This window comes from Pristis pectinata, chromosome 12 (genome assembly GCF_009764475.1).
Source record: "Pristis pectinata isolate sPriPec2 chromosome 12, sPriPec2.1.pri, whole genome shotgun sequence".
Classification (NCBI taxonomy): Eukaryota; Metazoa; Chordata; class Chondrichthyes; order Rhinopristiformes; family Pristidae; genus Pristis; species Pristis pectinata.
In genome coordinates, this window is record NC_067416.1 from 48597630 (window position 1) to 48617674 (window position 20045).

At 44.8% G+C, this 20045-nt stretch overlaps 1 protein-coding gene across 4 annotated transcripts in view; it reads left to right on the plus strand.

Moving 5' to 3' along the window:
- The first annotated feature begins 293 nt into the window (after positions 1-293).
- Positions 294-20045, plus strand: part of LOC127576371 (zinc finger protein 271-like) — a 67532-nt gene continuing 47780 nt past the window's right edge. For 3 of the 4 annotated variants that reach the window (XR_007957236.1, XR_007957234.1, XR_007957235.1), the window contains exons 1-2: positions 294-438; positions 3239-3417. Coding sequence is in view for 1 of the 4 variants with exons in the window: in XM_052026890.1 (XP_051882850.1) it covers positions 3550-4439 (890 nt within the window). In the remaining 3 variants the exon portion in view is untranslated. Of the gene's footprint in view, positions 439-3238; positions 4440-20045 lie in introns of all 4 variants that reach the window. The other variant, XM_052026890.1, reaches the window with a different exon arrangement.

The window sequence follows — 20045 nt, forward strand, 5'->3', positions numbered from 1 at the left end:
TCCTCCGTTCCCTAACCGCGCTTTCCATTGGTCCATCCCGCAGGTAGTCAGCGGCGCAGAGCCTGCTGAGCATGCGCCGGTGGAGGCGACAAAGAAGGCGGACGGTGAGGGCGCGCGGGGCGGACGGATAAATAAACTCCCGGGGACGGTGTCGGTTTCACGGACACCGAGTGTGGCCCTGGAGTCGAATGTAAAACTGTGAACGTTACCGGCAAACCGCAGGATGGAAGGATGAATGAACGTTATCCCGACCACTCGCTGCTGCTCTCCGCCTCGCTCCGAAGGAATCTCCGCCGACAGCCGTTGGGATCCAACGCGCATGCGCGCCGCCGGCTGCAAATTCGGGGAATGGCCCTAAATCGAGGAGAAAAGATGAGGGCACCTAGGGAGCGTCTGTAAATGAAAAACGAATGATTCTGACAACGCCACTAAACCAAGGTAACAGTGGTCACTGGGCACGAAGTGCCTGAATAAAAGGGATAAATGCATTTATAAGTCATTTCCAGATTCCTTGTATTTCTTTATTGTGTTATTGGCCTTAAATTTGCAGATGAAGCAATGGGGTGTAGTGTGGAAGAAATTTGCTGGCATTAAGATCATTGTCATGTGGACAGGCAATTTGGCAAATGGAGTTATCCTGAGAAGTATGATTAGGGCGGTGGTGGGCAAATTAGTCAAGGAACATGCTAATAATGACGGATTGAAGTGTGAAGAACAATGGGATCTGAAGCTAACTGGGTGTAAAGAAAGCAGTTGGATACTCGCCATAATTGGTGTTGAAGATGAGAGTAGGAAAGTCACAACAGATCTGTATAAAACATTAGTTTGACCACAGTTAGAGTGACGTGTTCAGATTTGGTTGCCACTGGGTTGCCATAACAGAGTTCGTGGGGGAGAATTAAGAGGGTGGTGCAAGGCCTAGGGAATGTTATAACAAGAGAGGGGTTAGTTGAAGGTTTCTTTTTTGAACCAATAGAGTTGTCAGAGATTTAATCATGGTGTATAACACAATGAATGACCCAGATTGGATGAGCAGTAAAGACTTTTCTCCCTTACACAGTGGGTAATAAGTAGATACAAGGTGGATTTGCCAGACCACTTGGCTCCTGACCTCACCAACTTGTTCAAATGTGGACCAAAGAGCTGAATGCCAGAGGAGATGTGAGCTTGGCATCAAGGTGCCTTGATAAAACTGAGCTCAATGGACAAAAAAGGGAAACACCCGAGTGGTTGGAGTCCTGTCCTATACAAATGAAGATGATTGTGATCGTTTGAGGTCAGTTGTCGTAGGTCATCACTGTAGGAGTTCCTCAGGGTGGTGTGCTAGACCTATTCATTCTTCAGCTGCTTCATCAATGACCTTCCATCATGAGGTCAGAAGTTTGATGATTGCACAGTACTCAATTTCATTTCCAATTCCCAAGCAACAAGTTCTGACAACGTACTGATAAGTGGCAGGTAACATTTGCACCACAAAAGTGCCAAACAATGACCATCTCCAATGAGACAGAAAACATTGTTCCTCACCACTGATATTCTGGAGGTCACTACTGACCAGAAACTCAAATGGACAAGTACCATGACTACAGATAAGGTCAGATGCTTTGTACTTTCCTGACATCCCAAGGCCTTTCCACCATCTACAGGGCACAAGTTACTTGCCTGGATGAGTGCAGCTCTAATGACTATCAAAAAGATGTGTACCATCCAGGACACAGCAGCCTGCTTGAATGATATCCCATTCACCACACTAAACAATTCATTCCCTCCACCACCATGGCTGTGGTGTGTGTACTGGTTACTCCAACAGTGCCATCTAAATCTGTGACCTCTGCCAGCAAGAAGGGTAGCAGGTACATGGGAACGTCAAGTAGCACACCATGCTCATTTGGAAACGTATTGCCATTCCTTCATCACTGGGTCTAAATCCTACGGCATCAGTTCAAGAAGGTATCTCACCAGCAAGGGCAATTGAGATTGAGCCATAAATAATGAAAATGAATAAAAACAAAATGAATAACACGCAGGTCTAAGAACGAAGAAGCATGGGTTTAAGGTTGGCTGACGTAGACACTTTGGGCTTCAATGTCCTAAATTTAGATGATTCTATGAAATTGTTTCTGTACAAGGGAGTATGAATAAATGAAGGAGAAACTGATTGGGGACAAGCTCTTGTTTTCGCAAAATTTCTGTTCCTGTTTTCAAATCCTATTACTGCTGAAAGTGGGACACATGGAATCATAATTTTAGTTGTGTTCCACTGGCCACCGTGCCTTCGGCTGCTACATCTTGTGCTCTGGAATGTTTTGCCGGAACCACCTCTACACTTGGTTGCTCTGCTCTTAAGATTCTAAAGTTTGCCTCTTTCACCAACTATCAGTCACCTATATTAATGTTTCCTTTTGTTATTGCTGTTGTAGAGCACCATTGTAATATCAAAGACAGTAATGTGAATGAAAGTTGTCTTAAAATTCTCATCCCTGTGTTGCAGTCAGTAATGGCCTTATCACTCTTCAAATGCAAGCTCCGACAGACTGGGTGATAAATCATTTTTAGTCTCTTGGTCACGTACAATTTCCTTCACCGTTCTCAGCAACCATACCTTTGGCACTGTCCCTCCTGAAACTGCTCCCCTCGTTTACTTTGTCTACATTAGGATTCTGCTCAAAAACTTTTGATCAATCTTTTGGTTATCCAACTTAATGTATCATTGTCTGTCTGTTATATCCAGTTTGATAACATGCTGTGAAGCCCTTTAGCATGTTTCTTCACACTAAAGGTAGAATATGATTCTGTGGTTGTATTACAGTTCTAGAAGCTATGTCTCTATTTTGGAAAGGCTAAGTTACATCCTTAAATCATTCATGTTTTATTTCTATAATAGTATTCTATATTTAGATTTGCTTGTTGTCTGATTTACCCTTTGAAGAAATTCTTGTCACTTGTTCCTCAATAATTCCTCAATCATTCTTAGACTGTAAGTCTGTTAAGTGAGGATCAGTGAGTGTAAAACTGTACCCAGCCAGATTCAGTACCTTCAAGGGAAGGAGACTGAAAACAAAGGAATGAGTGTTGGAGATATTGTAAGAAAAGTGAATTGAAGCACAGGGTGGAGGGAGAATGTATGGGACAGGGATTTGCAGCTTTGTGGCAACAAAAGGAAAGAATGTTCCATGGATATTATTTATTCTGAAGTTCTATCTTGTACTAAGTAAAGCTTTTGTAAACTCTTTTACAGGGTATTGCAAGTAAAGGATTTGCAAGTGGTAAACTCAAACCAAACCACATCAAGTTTTGACGGTCATTTGATGTATTGAAACCTGAATATCATCGAATATAAAAGATTTGCATGTTCTATGGAGAAGATTTCAACCCTGTCTGGCTGGTTTAAAAAAAACAAGACAAGTACATATCCAGGTGAGAGTGCCCCAGCAGGGCTTTAGCCAGTTACACAGCCTGAAAAACTATTCACAAGAGGGAATCTGTACGTGTTTTGTGTGAGGACAAAGTTTTCTTAGATTTCTGGAGAGCCAGAAGGACACTCAGACCATGGAGAATCCATGTAAATGTGGGGACTGTGGGAAAGGATTCAATTACCCTTCCCAACTGGAAACCCATCAGCGCACACACACCAAGGAGAGGCCGTTTATCTGTTTCATGTGTGGGAAAGGATTCACTCGTTCATCCCACCTGCTAGCACACCAGCGCATTCACACTGGGGAGAGGCCGTACACCTGCTCAGTGTGTGGGAAGGGATTCACCGAGTCATCCAAGCTGAAGGCACATCACCAAGTTCACACTGATAAAAGAACATTTAATTGTTCTAATTGCGAAAAGAGCTTTAAAAGCTCTCAGTATCTGCGAAGACATCAGCAAATTCACACAACTGAGAGGCCTTTCACCTGCTCTGTATGTGGGAAAGGATTCACTCATTCATCCAAGCTGCTGGTGCATGAGCGAGTTCACACTGGTGAATGGCCGTTCACCTGTTCCGTGTGTGGGAAAGGATTCAACCAGTCATCTGACCTGCTGACACACCAGCGAGTTCACACCGGAGAGAGGCCTTTCACCTGCTCTGTGTGTGGGAAAGGATTCACCCGTTCATTCAACCTACTGGTGCACGAGCGGGTTCACACAGGGAAAAGACCCTTCTCTTGTTCTGTTTGCGGGAAGGGGTTCACACAGTCGTCACACCTGTTGATACACCAACGAGTCCACACTGGGGAGCGGCCATTTTCCTGCTCAGTGTGTGGGAAGGGATTCACTTGTTCATCCAGCCTCTTGGTGCACCGCCGGGTTCACACAGGAGAGAGACCGTACTCCTGCTCCGTGTGTGGGAAGGGATTCACTTCTTCGTCCAGCCTCTTGGTGCACCGCCGGGTTCACAGTGGGGAGAGGCCGTTCTCCTGCTCCGTCTGTGGGAAGGGGTTCACTCAGTTGTCCAACTTACAGTCACACCAACGGGTTCACAAATGACGTCAGGGTTTTGATTGTGCCGTGGCTACGGCTGCCAATCACATCCACGGCTGACCCATGACCTTCCTGATAGTTGATCTTTGAATCTGTTGATGTTACAAAATTCCAGATTGGATAGAAGATTTAGTAATCTTCTGCACAGGTGTTAAATAAATTGGCTTTCTTTTAATGTGTATTTGGTTCTTTATCCCAAAAATCAGGCAGATTTAAGTCATAAAGATTAAACATTTATGAAAGTTCAGAATCTTACAGGACAAATAATGATCATTTTAGAGTAAAACAAATTTCAATGTACAAAGATCCAATTCCAGTTTGAAGGTTATCCTATTGCTCTATTGGTATTGGTTTATTATTGTCACTTGTACTGAGGTACAGTGAAAAACTTGTCTTGCATACCGTTCATACAGATCAATTCATTACACAGTGCATTGAGGTAGTATAGGGTAAAAACAATAGCAGAATACAGAGTGAAGTGTCACAGCTACAGGAAGTACTTTGCAGGTAGACAACAGGGTGCAAGGTCATGACAAGGTAGATTGAGGTCAAGAGTTCATCTCATCGTATAAGGAAACCGTTCAATAGTCTTATCACAGTGGGATAGAAGCTGTCCTTGAGCCTGGTAGTATGTGCCCTTGGGCTCCTGTATCTTCCACCTGATAGGAGAGGGTAGAAGAGAGGAAGACCCGAGTAGGTGGGATCTTTGATTATACTGGCTGCTTCACCGAGGCAGTGAGAGGTATGGACAGAGGCCATGGAAGGGAGGCTGGTTTCCATGATGCGCTGGTCTGTGTTCACAACTCTGCAGTTTCTTGCTGTCCTTGGCAGAGCAGTTGCCATACCAAGCCATGATGCACCCACATGGGATGCTTTCTATGGTGCATCAGTAAAAGTTGGTGAGTGTCAAAGGGGGCATACCAAATTTCTTTAGCCTCTGGTGATGTTTACTCCTAGGAATTAAGCTCTCACCCCTCTTGACCTCAGCACCTTTGATGTAGACAGGTGCGTGTACACTGCCCCTTTCTTGAAGTCAATAATCAGCTCTTTTGTTTTGCTGACATTGAGGGAAAGGTTGTTGTCATGACACCATGTCACTAAGCTCACTGTCTTCTTCCTGTACTCTGACTCATCGTTATTTGAGATACAGCCTACTATGGTGGTATCATCTGCAAACTTTAGATGGAGTTAGAGCAGAATCTGGCCACACAGTCATGAGTGTATAGGGCTGAAGATGCAGCCTTGTGGGGCACCAATGTTGAGAATAATCATGCTGGAGGTGTTGCTGCCTATCCTCACTGATAGGAGTTGTCTGTTGGTCAGAAAGTCAAGGATCCAGTTACAGAGGGAGGTGTTGAGTCTCAAGTCTTGGAGGTTGGTGACAAGTTTGCTTGGGATTATAGTATTGAAGGCAGAGCTGTAGTTAATAAACAATAGTCTAACACAGGTGTCTTTACTGTCCAGATGCTCCAGAGCTGAGTGTAGGGCCAGGGGAGGGTGTCCACTGTAGACCTGGTCTGGCAGTAGGTGAATTGCAGTGGGTCAAGGTTGTCTGGGAGGCTGGAGTTAATGCATGCCATGACCAGCCTCTCAAAGCACTTCATGATGGTGGATGTCAGAGCCACTAGTTGGTAGTCTGAGGCATGTTACCTTGCTTTTCTTTGGTACTGGGATGATTGTGGTCTTCTTAAAACAGATGGGAACCTGAGGTTGAAGCAGGGAGAGGTTGAATATGTATGCAAATACTCTCGCCAGCTGATCACAAGATCTGAGCACTCAGCTGGGGTCACCATCTGGGCCAGATGCTTTCCTTGGGTTCACTCTCAGGAAGACTGATCTTATGTCCTCGACAGTGACCAAGGGTTCAGTTGCATTGGAGGCTGTCAGGGTGGGTGGTGACAATCCACTTCCCTTATGTTCAAAACATGCGCATAATGCATTAAACTCATCAGGAAGGGATGCACTATTGTTCACTATGCAGCCCGACTTTGTTTTGTAGCCCGCTATAGCATGTAAACCTTGTCATAACTGCTGAGCCAACATCAGAAAATCATTCAAAACCCTTTATCATTTGGGCCACATGGTTGAGACCAGTGTTCTTCCATCCAACTTAAGGGCACAAAAGTTAAAATTACACGATCCAACTTGGGGGGGATTGAGAGGTTCAATTCTATCTCTTTTGCTGAATCTTAACTGTACCCACATGGAGGCCGAATTTTTTTTTATTCAGTGCCCAGGATGGAACTGAAAATGATCACCATAAAACTCATTATGGAGTTGAGGAAATCGCTGTATGGTGGTAGAAATGTGGAAGATACTATTGGGATGGTTGAAGTGAATAGTATGAATTGTGGGTTATACTGAGAGAAGCTTGCATGTTGTATAAAGCTCAGCATAGCCCTGTTGGTATGAATAACCAGTTTCTCAGTTCCCTGTTATGTCCCAACTTGAACCATGTGAGTCAGCTGTGACTCAATGGCAGTCTTGCCTTTTGAGTTAGGGCTCACAACAAACATCAGAACAAAAATCTTGTCAGATGCACCCACGCTGTACAGAGGGACTGCTGCAGTGGTGGTGGTCCAGTTTTGTAGGTAAGATCTTGACTCGGTCCAGACTATTTTCTTTTGTGAATGTTAAATATTTCATTATGTAATTTTGAAGAAAAGCAGGAGGTTCTTTGTGCTTTCATGTTTGCTCATTTGTCTCTTGTTGAATCTGTTCAAATGTCCATTCAGTCAATGTCCCTTGATAATCCTACATACACCTATTTAGGAGATCCAAAAAACATGTTTAATCAAATATCTCTACCATTGTGAATCCAAGTTGATTTCCTGAGATCAGTTTCAACTTGTTCAACTGCTTATTTCTTTGCTCTGGTTCCAGTAAACTTCTACCTCCCCAACAAATTTACATTAAACTCATAGATTTCTTTCACTGCCTTGCAGTAGAATCCATTAGGTGCTGGAGACTGAACACTGGAGCAGGAGTAAATCATTCAGGCCCTCAACCCTGTTCCAGTATTTGAGATGAAGGCTGATCTGAATTCCATCTGCATTGGCAGATGAAGGGTCTCGTCCATTTTCCTCCACAGAATATGCCTGACCTGCTGACTTTCTCCAGCACTTGGTGTGTTGCTGCAGATTCCAACATCTGCAGTCTTGTCTCTTGGCATCATCAACTTTTAGTTGTTTACGAGCCAAAAATGACAATCTCAAGTTTAAAATTATTAGAACATGAAACATTACAGCACAGTACAGGCCCTTCAGCCCACAATGTTGTGCTCACATTTTATCCTGCTTGAATATCCAACCCTTCCCTCCCACATAGCCCTCCATTTTTCTATCATTCATGTGCCTATCTAAGAGTCTCTTAAATGTCCCTAATGTATCTGCCTCCATCACCTCTGCCGGCAGTGCGTTCCACACACCCACCACTCTCTGTATTTTTTAAAAAAACATAACTCTGACGTCCCTCTTATACCTTCCTCCAATCATCTTAAAATTATGCCCCCTCATGTTAGCCAGTTTCGCCCTGGGAAAAAGTCACTGACTGTCCACTTGATCTATGCCTCTTATCATCTTGTACACCTCTGTCAAGTGTACAAGATGTCAAGCATACCTTCATCACCTTCATCAATGTGCTTTGTTACCTCCTCAAAGAATTCAATCAGGCTCATGAGGCACAACCTGCCCCTCACAAAGCTATGCTGACTGTGCCTCTCCAAATGCCCGTAAATCCTGTTTCTAAGAATGTTATCCAGTAACTTGCTCACCACTGAAGTAAGACTCATTGGCCTGTAATTCCCAGGACTATCCCTACTCCCTTTTGTTTTTGAACATTTGCCACCCTCCAATCCTCTGGCACCACTCTTGTGGCCAGTGAGGATGCAAAGATCATCACCAAAGGCACAACAATTTCTTCCCTCGCTTCTCGTAATAACCTTGGATATATCCCGTCAGGCCCCAGTGACTTTTCTATCCTAATGTTTTTCAAAAGTTCCAGCACATCCTCTTTCTTCACATCAACATGTTCTAGCATATCAGCCTGTTGAACGCCATACTCACAAACGTCAACATCTCTCACTGGTGAATACTGAAGCAAAGTATTCATTAAGGACTTCCCCTACCTCTTCTGACTCCAGGCACACGTTTTGTCTTTTATCCCAGATCAGTCCTACCCTCACTCTAGTCACCCTCTTATTTTTCACATGTGTAGAATGCCTTGGGGTTTTCCTTAATCCTACCCTGCCTTCTCATGTCCCCTTCTAGCTCTCCTAAATCCATTCTCACTCTTCTAGCTCTACCTTGTGACCTTGCACCTTATTGCACTGCACTTTCTCTGTAGCTGTGACACTTTACTCTGTACTCTTATTGTTTTTTCCTGTACTACCTCAATGCACTCTGTAATGAATTGATTGGTACAATCAGTATGCAGGACAAGTTTTTCACTGTACCTTGGTACAAGTGACAATATACCAATACCCAAGTCCATTCTTAAGCTCCTTCCTGGCTACCCTGTAATTCTCCAGAGCTCTATCTGATCCTTGCTTTCTAAACCTTGGGTAAGCTTCTTTCTTCCTCTTGACAAGATATTCTACGTTTCTTGTCAACCACGGTTCCTTCACTCTACCATCCTTACCCTGCCTCAATGGGACAAGCCTATCCAGAACACCATGCATGTACTCCCTATACAACCTCCACATTTCCATTGTGCATTTCCTGTAGAACATCTGCTCCCAATTTGTGTTCCCAAGTTCCTGCCTAACAGCATCATAATTCCCCCTCCCCCAGTTAAATACTTTCCCATATCGTCTGCTCCTATCCCTCTCCAAGGTTTATGGTAAAAGTCAAGGGGTTATGGCCACTATCTCCAAAATGTTCTCCCACTGAGAAATCTGAAAACTGATCAGGCTCATTGCTTAGTACCAGGTCCAGTATGGCCTCTCTAGTCAGCCTGTCCACATACTGTGTCAGGAATCCTTCTGGGACGCTCCTAACAAACTCTGTCCTATCTGTCCCCTTTACACGAAGGAGGTCCCAATCAATATTGGGGAACTAATATTGAAATCACCCATGACAACAACGCTATTATTTTTGCACCTTTCTAAAATCTGCCTCCCAATCTGCTCCTCAGTGTTTCTGCTGCTATTGGGGGGCGGGGGAGTCTGTAGAATACTCCCAATAGAATGATCACTCCCTTCCTGTTTCTGACTTCCACCCACACTGACTCAGTAGACAATCCCTCCAGGACCTCCTCCCTTTCTGCAGCTGTGATACTGTCCCTGATCAGCAAAACCATTCCCCCACCTCTTTCTTCCATCCCTGTCCCTTTTGAAATATCTAAATCCTGGAATATCCAGCAGCCATTCCTGCCCTTGTGACAGCCAAGTCTCTGTAATGGCCACAACACTGTAGTTTCATGCTCTTAAGTTGATCACTCTTGTTCCTGTTACTTCTTGCATTAAAGTAGACAGACTTCAGCCCATCCAACTGACCTGCAATTTTGCCCTTTCAACTGCCTATCCTTCCTCAGTCCTTCTACACTCTGTGCCTACTTGTACACTGGATGTACCAACTTCTGACCTATCACTCGGGTTCCCATCCCCATGCCAAACTAGTTTAAATCCTCCCCTAAAGCTCCAGCAAACCTGCCCGCAAGAATATTGGTCCCCCTCCAGTTCAGGTGTAACCTGTCCCTTTTGTACAGGTCGTACTTTCCCTAGAAGAGATCACAATGATCCACAAATCTGAAACTCTCTTCCCCCTGCACCAATTCCTCAGCCACGCATTCATCTGCCTAATCAACCTATTTGTACCCTCACTGGCACGTGACAGGCAGCAATCCCAACAATTCAGAGATTACTACCCTTAAAGTCCTGATTTTTTTCCTAACTCCCTATATTTCCCCCTTCAGGACCTTATCTCTTTTCCTACCTACATCATTGGTACCAATATGTACCACGATTTCTGGCTGTTCTCCCTCTCCCTTCAGAATGCTGTGGACCAGAGTCTCCTTCACATTCCAGAGAATCTCCTGTCTGGAACCCCCCCCCCCCCCCCCCCCCCCCAAACTATTGAATCCCCTATCACTATGCACTCCTCTTCTTGCCCCTTCTTCCCTCGTCACTGTGGCTTTCCCCTGGTAGGTCACTTCCCCTTCCTGCCCCACCGACAGTATCCAAAGCAGTATACCAGTTATTGAGGGGAAAGGCCACAGGGGTACTCTGCACTACCTGCCTGTTCTCCTGCCAGTCACCTACCTACCTGTCTCCTGTAGCTTGGGAGTGACTGCCTCCCTGTAGTTCTCATCTATGAACTCCTCGTTCTCCTGTAGGAGCCAAAAGTCATCCAGCTGCATCCCCAGTTCCCTAACACTAAGGAGCTGCAGCTGGATGCACCTCATGCAGATGTAGCTGTTGGGGAGACTGGATGTCTCCCAGAACTCCCACATCTCACAAGATGAACACACCACTGCCTGTGGAGCCATTCTAAATACTCTAGCCTGGTATTAAAGGAAAAATCAAAGAAAGAAAGAGAGAAACTTACCAGAGACTTGCCTTAGCCTCTGCCTCCTCTCGCCAAAGCCTCGACCCAAAGCCTCAAGTGCTCCACCCTGGCCCACTCCAACAATGGACGCTCCACTTATACCTACCTACCTTTTATTCACTGCTGTTAATTAGCCAGTCAACTATTAACAATTTGCAAATGTGCCTCTTTTAGACTTGCAAGGTGAAATTCTCGAGCATGAACACAGAGACTTGCCTCTTTTCAAAGCTCTCACTCCAAATCTGGCTCCAACTCCCGACTCTGCAAGGTGAAACTCCTGGGCATCCACTGATCTTTTTTTTCACGGGAGACTTTCAAATTTGTACCATCCTTAATGAGGTTAAGTGGTTTCTCATTTCCAATTGGCCTGACTCTGATTTTAATATTTGCTCTGTACTAGATTCCTGCACAACCAGTGGTTTCAAATCAACCTTGTCAAAGTCATAACCTCAACTAAATCTGGCTGTGGAGCCCAAGTCATTGGGTATATTTAAAGTGGAGGTTGATAGGTTCTTGATTAGCAAGGGCGTCAAAGATTACGGGCAGAAGCCAGGAGAATGGGATTGAGAAGGAAAAATTAATCAGCCATGATTGAGTGGCAGAGGAAATTTGATGGGCTGAATGGCCTGATTCTGCTTCTATGTCCTGTGGTCTAAATCGGCCTCTATATTCCAGAGAATACAAACATGGCTCGTGCTTTTTTCCTCCATAATTTAACTTCCAAAGACTTGGAGATCCAATATTGTCGAATTGTGGTGCATTTCCCCCTATACTTTGCAAATCCAGAGGGCATGGTATCCAGATGTAGGGTAACTTGGGCATTGTTCAGTTAGAATAGAATTGGCATGGCACAGAGGGGGGCTGACACATAATGGCGTAAGAAATGAGGGCAGAAGTAGACCACTCAGCCAAGCCTGCTCTGCCATTCACCACGATTGTAGCTGATTTTCTACGTCGGCAGCATTTTCCTTGCTTGCGTTATTGTCCAGAAGTTTTTTTGAATTAACGCAACTGAGGCTCCTTAGTTGTCTGGGGTAGTGAATTTCAATGGGTTACCACCATCTAACTGAACATCTTCCTCGTGTTTAGCTGTGATGTCTTTTATGAATTCTGTATTTTCCAATTTCTCTAATTCTGCAAAACTCTAGAGAATGCAGTCCCTGTCTATTCACTCTCTTCACGTAGCAAGCCTGGCATTTCTGGAACCAGTCTTCTGAATCCTCATACCACAGAACCATACAGCACAAAACAGGCCCTTCGGCCCACCGTGTCGTGCCGTCCATCAGACCACCCTCACACTACCTAACCCCTTCCTCCCGCATATCCCTCTATCTCACGTTCCTCCATATGCCTATCCAACAAACTCTTGAACCTGTTCAATGTATCTGCCTCCACCACCACCCCAGGCAGTGCATTCCATGCACCAACCACTCTCTGGGTGAAAAACCTCCCTCTGACATCTCCCCTGAACCTCCCACCCATAACCTTAAAGCCATGACCTCTCGTCTTGAGCATTGGTGCCCTGGGAAGGAGGCGCTGACTGTCTACTCTATTCCTCTCAATATTTTATATACCTCTATCATGTCTCCTCTCATCCTCCTCCTTTCCAGTGAATAAAGCCCTAGCACCTTAAGCCTCTCCTCATATTCAATACCCTCCAATCCAGGCAGCATCCTGGTAAATCTCTGCACCCTCTCCAATGCCTCCACATCCTTCCTATAATGAGGCGACCAGAACTGAACACAGTACTCTAAATGTGGCCTAACTAGAGTTTTGTAAAGCTGCATCATAACCTCGCAGCTCTTAAACTCAATCCCGCGACTTATGAAAGCCAACATCCCATTGGCCTTCTTAACTGCTCTTTCCACCTGTGAGGCAACTTTCAACGAACTGTGAATATGAACCCCCAGATCCCTCTGCTCCTCCACACTGCCAAGTACCTTGCCGTTTACCCTGTACTCTGCCCTGGAGTTTGTCCTTCCAAAGTGTACAACCTCGCACTTCTCTGGATTGAACTCCATCTGCCACTTGTCAGCCCAGCTCTGCATCCTATCAATATCCCTCTGTAAGCTCCGACAGCCCTCCACACTATCCACAACACCGCCTATCTTAGTGTCGTCCGCAAACTTACTAACCCAGCCCTCCACCCCCTCATCTAAGTCATCTATAAATATCACAAAAAGTAGAGGTCCCAGAACCGATCCCTGTGGGACACCACTAGTCACTGCCTTCCAATCCGAGGGCACTCCTTCCACCACAACCCTCTGCTTTCTACATGCAAGCCAATTCCTAATCCACACAGCCAAGCTTCCTTGGATCCCTCGGCCTCTGACCTTCTGAAGAAGCCTACCATGAGGAACCTTATCAAATGCCTTACTAAAATCCATGTAAACCACATCCACCACACTGCCGTCATCAATCTTCCTGGTCACCTCCTCAAAGAACTCTATCAGGCTTGTGAGGCAAGATCTTCCCTTCACAAAGCCATGCTGGCTGTCCCTAATCAGTCCATGATTCTCTAGGTGTTCATAAATCCTATCCTTTAGAATCCTTTCTAACAGCTTACCCACCGCAGACGTGAGACTCACCGGTCTATAATTCCCTGGCCTATCCCTATTACCTTTTTTGAACAAGGGGACCACATTCGCAATCCTCCAATCCTCCGGCACCACCCCCGTAGACAACGAGGACGCAAAGATCCTTACCAGCGGTTCAGCAATCTCCTCCCTAGCCTCTCGAAGCAGCCTGGGGAAAATCCCGTCAGGCCCTGGAGATTTATCTGTCTTAATATTATTTAACAACTTCAACACATCCTCTCTCTTGATATCAACAACCTCGAGAACATTACCCCTACCAGCACTCCCTTCCGCATCATCAAGACCCCTCTCCCTGGTGAATACCGAAGAGAAGTACTCATTCAGAACTTCTCCCACTTCCACCGCCTCCAGGCAAATTCTCCCACCTTTGTCCTTAATTGGACCTACCTTCACCCTAACCATCCTCCTACCCTTCACGTACTTGAAAAAGACCTTGGGATTTTCCTTAACCCTACTAGCCAAAGCCTTTTCATGTCCCCTTCTAGCTCTCCTCAGCCCTTTCTTAAGTTCCTTCCTCACTACCTTATATTCCTCACGGGCCCTGTCTGAACCTTGCTGCTTATACCTCACATATGTTACCACCTTCTCCCTAACAAGTCGTTCCACCTCTCTCGTCACCCCTCATGGCTTTTTATCTTTGAAAAATTCTTGGGTCAAGGAGATTAAAACTACACGGTACTCCAGATGCAGTTTCACCAAGTCCCTAGACCATTCCAAAAGACTTCCATGCTCCTGCATTCAAATCTTCTTATTATAAAGGCTAACATACCGCTTGCCCACTTAATTTTTGGGTGCACTTGCATATTGGCAGAAGTCCAGCAGAAAAGCTGTGACCTAAAGAACAGATGGCAGGTGAACCATGCAGGAGGCTCAGCAATTGGTTGAGAGCCATGACGTATGATTTTTTTTTCCCTGCATTGTAAAACTCTGTGGCCCAAATTCCCACAATCTTCAGAACTAACAGCATAGTCAACCTATTGCTGATGATGTTCTGCTGAGAACCAAACATAGTGGTGAACTCCTAGGGACAGAGAGGCAGTCAATGTCTGTGGAAGGAACACTACAAGTACTACTTCACTGTGAGTCTGTTCTTGATGTAAGCACCCTGGATTCCATCTGTCAGCAACCTATTGAGACCAGCCTTGCTGACCTTCCTGACCAACAAGAAGGCCATATTCCAACTCAAAAATAACAAGGGCTCAGAAGCAGACAGTATTTCCACTTAAATCCAAACTCTGGTGAACAGTTTCAATTACAAATCCACAACCTCACCATCCACATCCTGGGAAGAGGAAGATGCACCAAGGGACCTCTGTGATGCTGCATCCTTCAAGAAAGGAGACAAATCCAAATATGATGATTATAGAAGGGACTCTGCTGTCTGCCACAGGAAAGTTATCGCCAGAGTCCTTCTCAAACACATCCAAAGAGCTGCTCCCCAATCACAATGTGGATTCCATCCATCGAAAGAAACTGGATATGATCTTCATCTAACGATTCCAAGAAAAATGCAGGGAACAGCTCCAGCTATAATGCATAGTCTTCAATTTCACTGAAGCCTTTTACTTCATCAGTTGAGAGGGACTACGGAAGACCCTCTTCAAATTCGAATAAGCACAGAAATTTGTCTCCATTGCACATTTGCTCCACAGTGGCTTGCTAGCCATGCCAGCCCCGATTCTAATTAATGAGCCCACAACAGAACCAATCTCTGAAAACTGGTGTCAAACAAGGCCCCAACAATTTTCTCAATCTTACTCACTACAATGCTGCACCCCACCTCCAACAGATTTGCAGTGGGAGTGGAGTTAATCAGAACTAATGAGAAACTCCAAACTATGCTGACTACATTCCAGACCAAGGTTACCCAAGCCTCAGTGGTTGAGCTGCAGCATGCAATCAATGCATGCATTTGGATATACTCAGAGGTTAACTCCAAGGCATCATCAACTTGTTCACTGAGACATTACAAGAAGGTAAGCCTCGTGTTCAATATCAAGGTCATCTACCAATTTGCCCCTGCTGACAATAAAAGTTCACAATGAAACCCTGGAAAGTGTGAACCACTTTCCATATCTCGGAAGTCAAAACTTGATGAAGGGAGACATTGATGACAAAATTCACCACCACCTCCAGTACCCCAGCACAGCCTTTGGTTGACTGAAGAAAAGGGTATTTGAAGATCAAGATCTCCAGATCTGGCACAAAACTCATGGTCTACTGAGCAGCAGCGATCTCAACCCTCCTACGTGCATTTGAAACTTGGATTTTCTACAGGAAGTACCTCCAGGCACTGGAAAAATACCATCAATACTGCCTCAATAAATTCCACCAAACTTACTGGAAGGGTAAATGAAGTGATGGCAGAATCCTCTCCCAGGCCAATGTGCCTAGCATTGGTTACTCTACGTGAGGCGAGCCATATCATTCACATGCTTAACGTCAGTCTCCCAAACCAGACACACTTTTCTGAGCTCTGTCATGGGAGGAGATTATCAGGCAGGCATGCAAGAAAATAAGTATTCTAGCTTTCCATGAAGTGCAACATTCCCAAAGGTTGCTGGGAATGTCTGGACCATCGAAGTGGAGAAGGGACATTCAGAATGGTATTTGAGAACCTCAAGGCCATGCATTGAGAGCATACAGAAGCCCTCTATAAGGAGTGGAAGGAGCAAATGGACCACCACCTGCCCTGTCAGCCACTACCTCCCCATCTGTGGGGAAAAGTCTGCAGTTTCCTCATTAGCCATCCTAGTACCTACAAAACCAGAGGAGAAGCAAGTCATCTCCAATCTTGAGGGATGGTCAAATAGAAGAGACACTGAGTGACTTGTGTTCAAAGGCACTCTGGGTCCCTTTGAACATCAACGCCGTCCAACCTCTCATCATTTATCAAATTGCTCCATGTTTCTATTATGTCTACCAAAGAGGATAACCTTACATTTTTCCTCATGGCATTATATCTGCTGAGTTTGCACCCATTCACTCAGGTTGCCTCTGTCCCCTTGAAGACTCTTTACATCCTCCTCCATTCACACAACTCCACCTACATTTGTCTGCCAGCAAATTGGTCCCTCAGCTGAATTATTGGAAGCTGGAACCTGAGCACTAATCCCTGCGGTACCCCCAACGGTTACAGCCTGTCAGCCTTGGGATGATCCATTTATTCCCACTTCGCTTTCTGTCTGACAACCAATTCTCAATCCACGTCAGCATATTATCCTCAATTACATGTACTTTCACCTCTGATCACTAGTAATATTCTATAATCAACGTAATACAAGTATGATCCACTGATCGTCTTAACAGGATCACTTTGGTTCCAATGTTATTCTGATGATCCAAGGCCAAATTATCATTCCAAGGAAACAGTGGCCTGAGTTTACCTCCAATTTTGTCCAAACACCACCCCCGGGAAATAATGGTAACTTTTGTACGTAGTCTCCCAGATCTCTACTTTTCCATGTCTCCTAGTTGCTGACCACGGAGACAACCCATTCATATACAGTTAGTAGAGTGGCTGCCTCAGAAAGTGACCTGGGTTCAATCCTAGCTTCTGGTGCTGTCTGTGTGGAGTTTGCTCAGCCATGTGAACTCAATTTCCATTCATTCCCGTGATATCCAAAAACATTGATATCTGTCTTATTGTGACTGATTTCCATAGTCATCTTGGAAAGAGAATTCCAAAGATTCATTACTGTATGGGTGAAGAAATTTCTTCCTATTTTAGTTCTGAATGACCAATTCCCTTATTTTGGGACTGTGACCCCAGCCATTATTTATATTTTAATGATATCATCCCTCTTTCTTCTGAACGTGAGGGTATGGGCTCAGTCTTAATTTCTCCTCGCATGACAATCCCTCCATCTTCGGAATCAATCCAGTGAACTTTCATTGTACTCCTGCTATTGCAAGCGCGTCCTTCTTATGGAGACCTAACCAGTATTACAAGTGCAGTGAAAGTGGATCTCTTCATGAAGCTTGATTTTTAATGTTGGGTGGGGGTAGATCTGCAGTGGGGGCAGGACTTTGTCTTCTGAACATTCAGCTTAATGCCCATCCTCTCCTCCACTTCGAAGGAATCAATGATTTGGAGCTCAGCGAAAAAGTGTGCACGTGTGTAAGTGTCGCCTATTTTCTATAATTCAATGACTGAAGTTGGAGTGATTTTGGTTTTTGGTCAGAGATACAGAAGGTTGGGTAGTTTTCCATTTATTATGAAGATTAATTCCAACACAGCAGCAAGCTGGTTGGAAGGAAGGTGATTAATTGCATGGAGAAAAATACAGAGTTATTGGAAGACAGCAAATGTCACACCACTGTTTAAGAAAGGATGTAGGCAAAAGGTGGGTAACTATAGGCCAGTTAGCTTAACATGTGTAGTCGGGAAAATGCTTGAAGCTATCATCAAGGAAGAAATAGTGAGACATCTGGATAGAAGTGGTTACATCAGGCAGACACATCATGGATTCAGGAAAGGTAGGTCCTGTCTGACAAACATACTGGAGTTCTTTGAGAATATAATGAGCGCAGTGGATAGAGGGGAATGGGTGGATGTTGTATACTTGGATTTCCAGAAGGCATTCGATAAGGTGCTGCATAAAGGACTTATCCATAAGATAAGGATGCATGGTGTTGGGGGTAATGTATTAGCATGGGTAGAGGATTGGTTAACCAATAGAGGGCAGAGAGTTGGGATAAATGGGTATTTCTCTGGTTGGCAATCAGTGGTGAGCGGAGTGCCACGGGTCGGTGCTGGGCGTGCAACTGATCACAATATACATTAGTGATTTGGAAAAGGGGACTGAGTGTAGTGTATCTTAGTTTGCTGACGACACTAAATTGAGTGGAAAAGCAAATTGCGCAGAGGATGCAGAGAGTCTGCAGAGAGATATAGATAGGTTAAGTGAGTGGGCAAGGGTCTAACAGATGAAGTGCAATGTTGGTAAATGCAAAGACATCCACTTTGGAAAGAAAAGTAGAAGATCATATTATTATTTAAATGGTGAATATTCCAGCATGCTGTTGTGCAGAGGGGCTTGTGAGTGTTGTGCAAAAGGTTGGTTTGCAGATACAACAGGCTATCAAGAAAGCAAATGGAATGTTGGCCTTCATTGCTAGAGGGATTGAATTTATGAGCAGGGAGGTTATGCTGCAACTGTACAGGGTACTGGTGAGGCCGCACCTGGAGTACTGCATGCAGTTCTGGTCTCATTGAGAAAAGATATACTGGCTTTGGAGGTGATGCAGAGGAGGTTGATTCTGGAGATGACAGGGGTTAGCCTATGAGGAGAGAGTGAGTCGCCTGGGACTATAGTCACTGGAATTTAGAAGAAAGAGGGAATCTTACAGAAACATAAAATTATGAAAGGGATAGATAAGATAGAGGCAGGAAAGTTGTTTCAACTGGTAGGTGAGACTAGAACTAGGGGACATAGCCTCAAGATTCAGGGGAGTAGATTTAGGACACAGATGAGGAGGAACTGCTTTACCCAGAGAGCAGTGAATCTGTGGAATTCTCTGCCCAGGGAAACAGTGGAGGTTCCTTCATTAAATATATTTAAGACAGAGTTAGGTAGATTTTTGCATACAGGGAATTAAGGGTTATGGGGAAAAGGCAGGTGGGTGGAGCTGAGTCCACAGCCACATCAGCCATGATTTTATTGAATGGCAGAGCAGACTCGATGGGCCAAATGGCCTACTCCTCCTATTTCTAATGTTCTTGTGTATTTCTGTGAAAGAACCTTGTTTGAATTCATTTTACATTGGGTTTGGGTCTGCAGTGGATTGTGTGCTGCATGTCATGATGGAATGGACAGGGATGGTGACAAATTTTTGAGGGCAGCTAAAATTGACAAGGATACTTCATTATGCGTCTTTGGTGAAGGGTCTGAAAACTTCTGTGAGGTGAAACAAGGCCATTTATAGTAGTTGATGCCCTTTGCTACACTTGGATTCGTTGAACAATGAGGGTCACATCCATTGTGCTGTTTAGATGAAATCCACACTGACGTTGGGAGCAGTTCTCCTTGGATCTGGAAAGGGTTGTTTGTGGGGGACTTTTGCAGTTACTTTTCCTGTGGCAAACAATAATGACCACACTCTGTAGTTACTGCATTAACAGGAACATAAGAACACAAGAAATTAGGAGCAGGAGTAGGCCATCTGACCTTTGAAGCTTGCCCTGCCATTCAAATATGATCATGGCTGATCTGCCAGCTTTAAGTTCCCAGGTTTTTCAATGATGTATTCACCGAATAACTCTAGTTCGGTCGCATCCCCTTTCTTGAAAACGGTCAAGACTAAGGCATCTCTGCAATTCCCCTGCGTACTCTTCTCTTGATGAGGTCATGAATTTGCACCAGAAATGCTTCTCTGCCAGGTTTTGCCTCTTCAGCAGGGGTTACATCTGCATCAGAAACTTTGTTGTCTT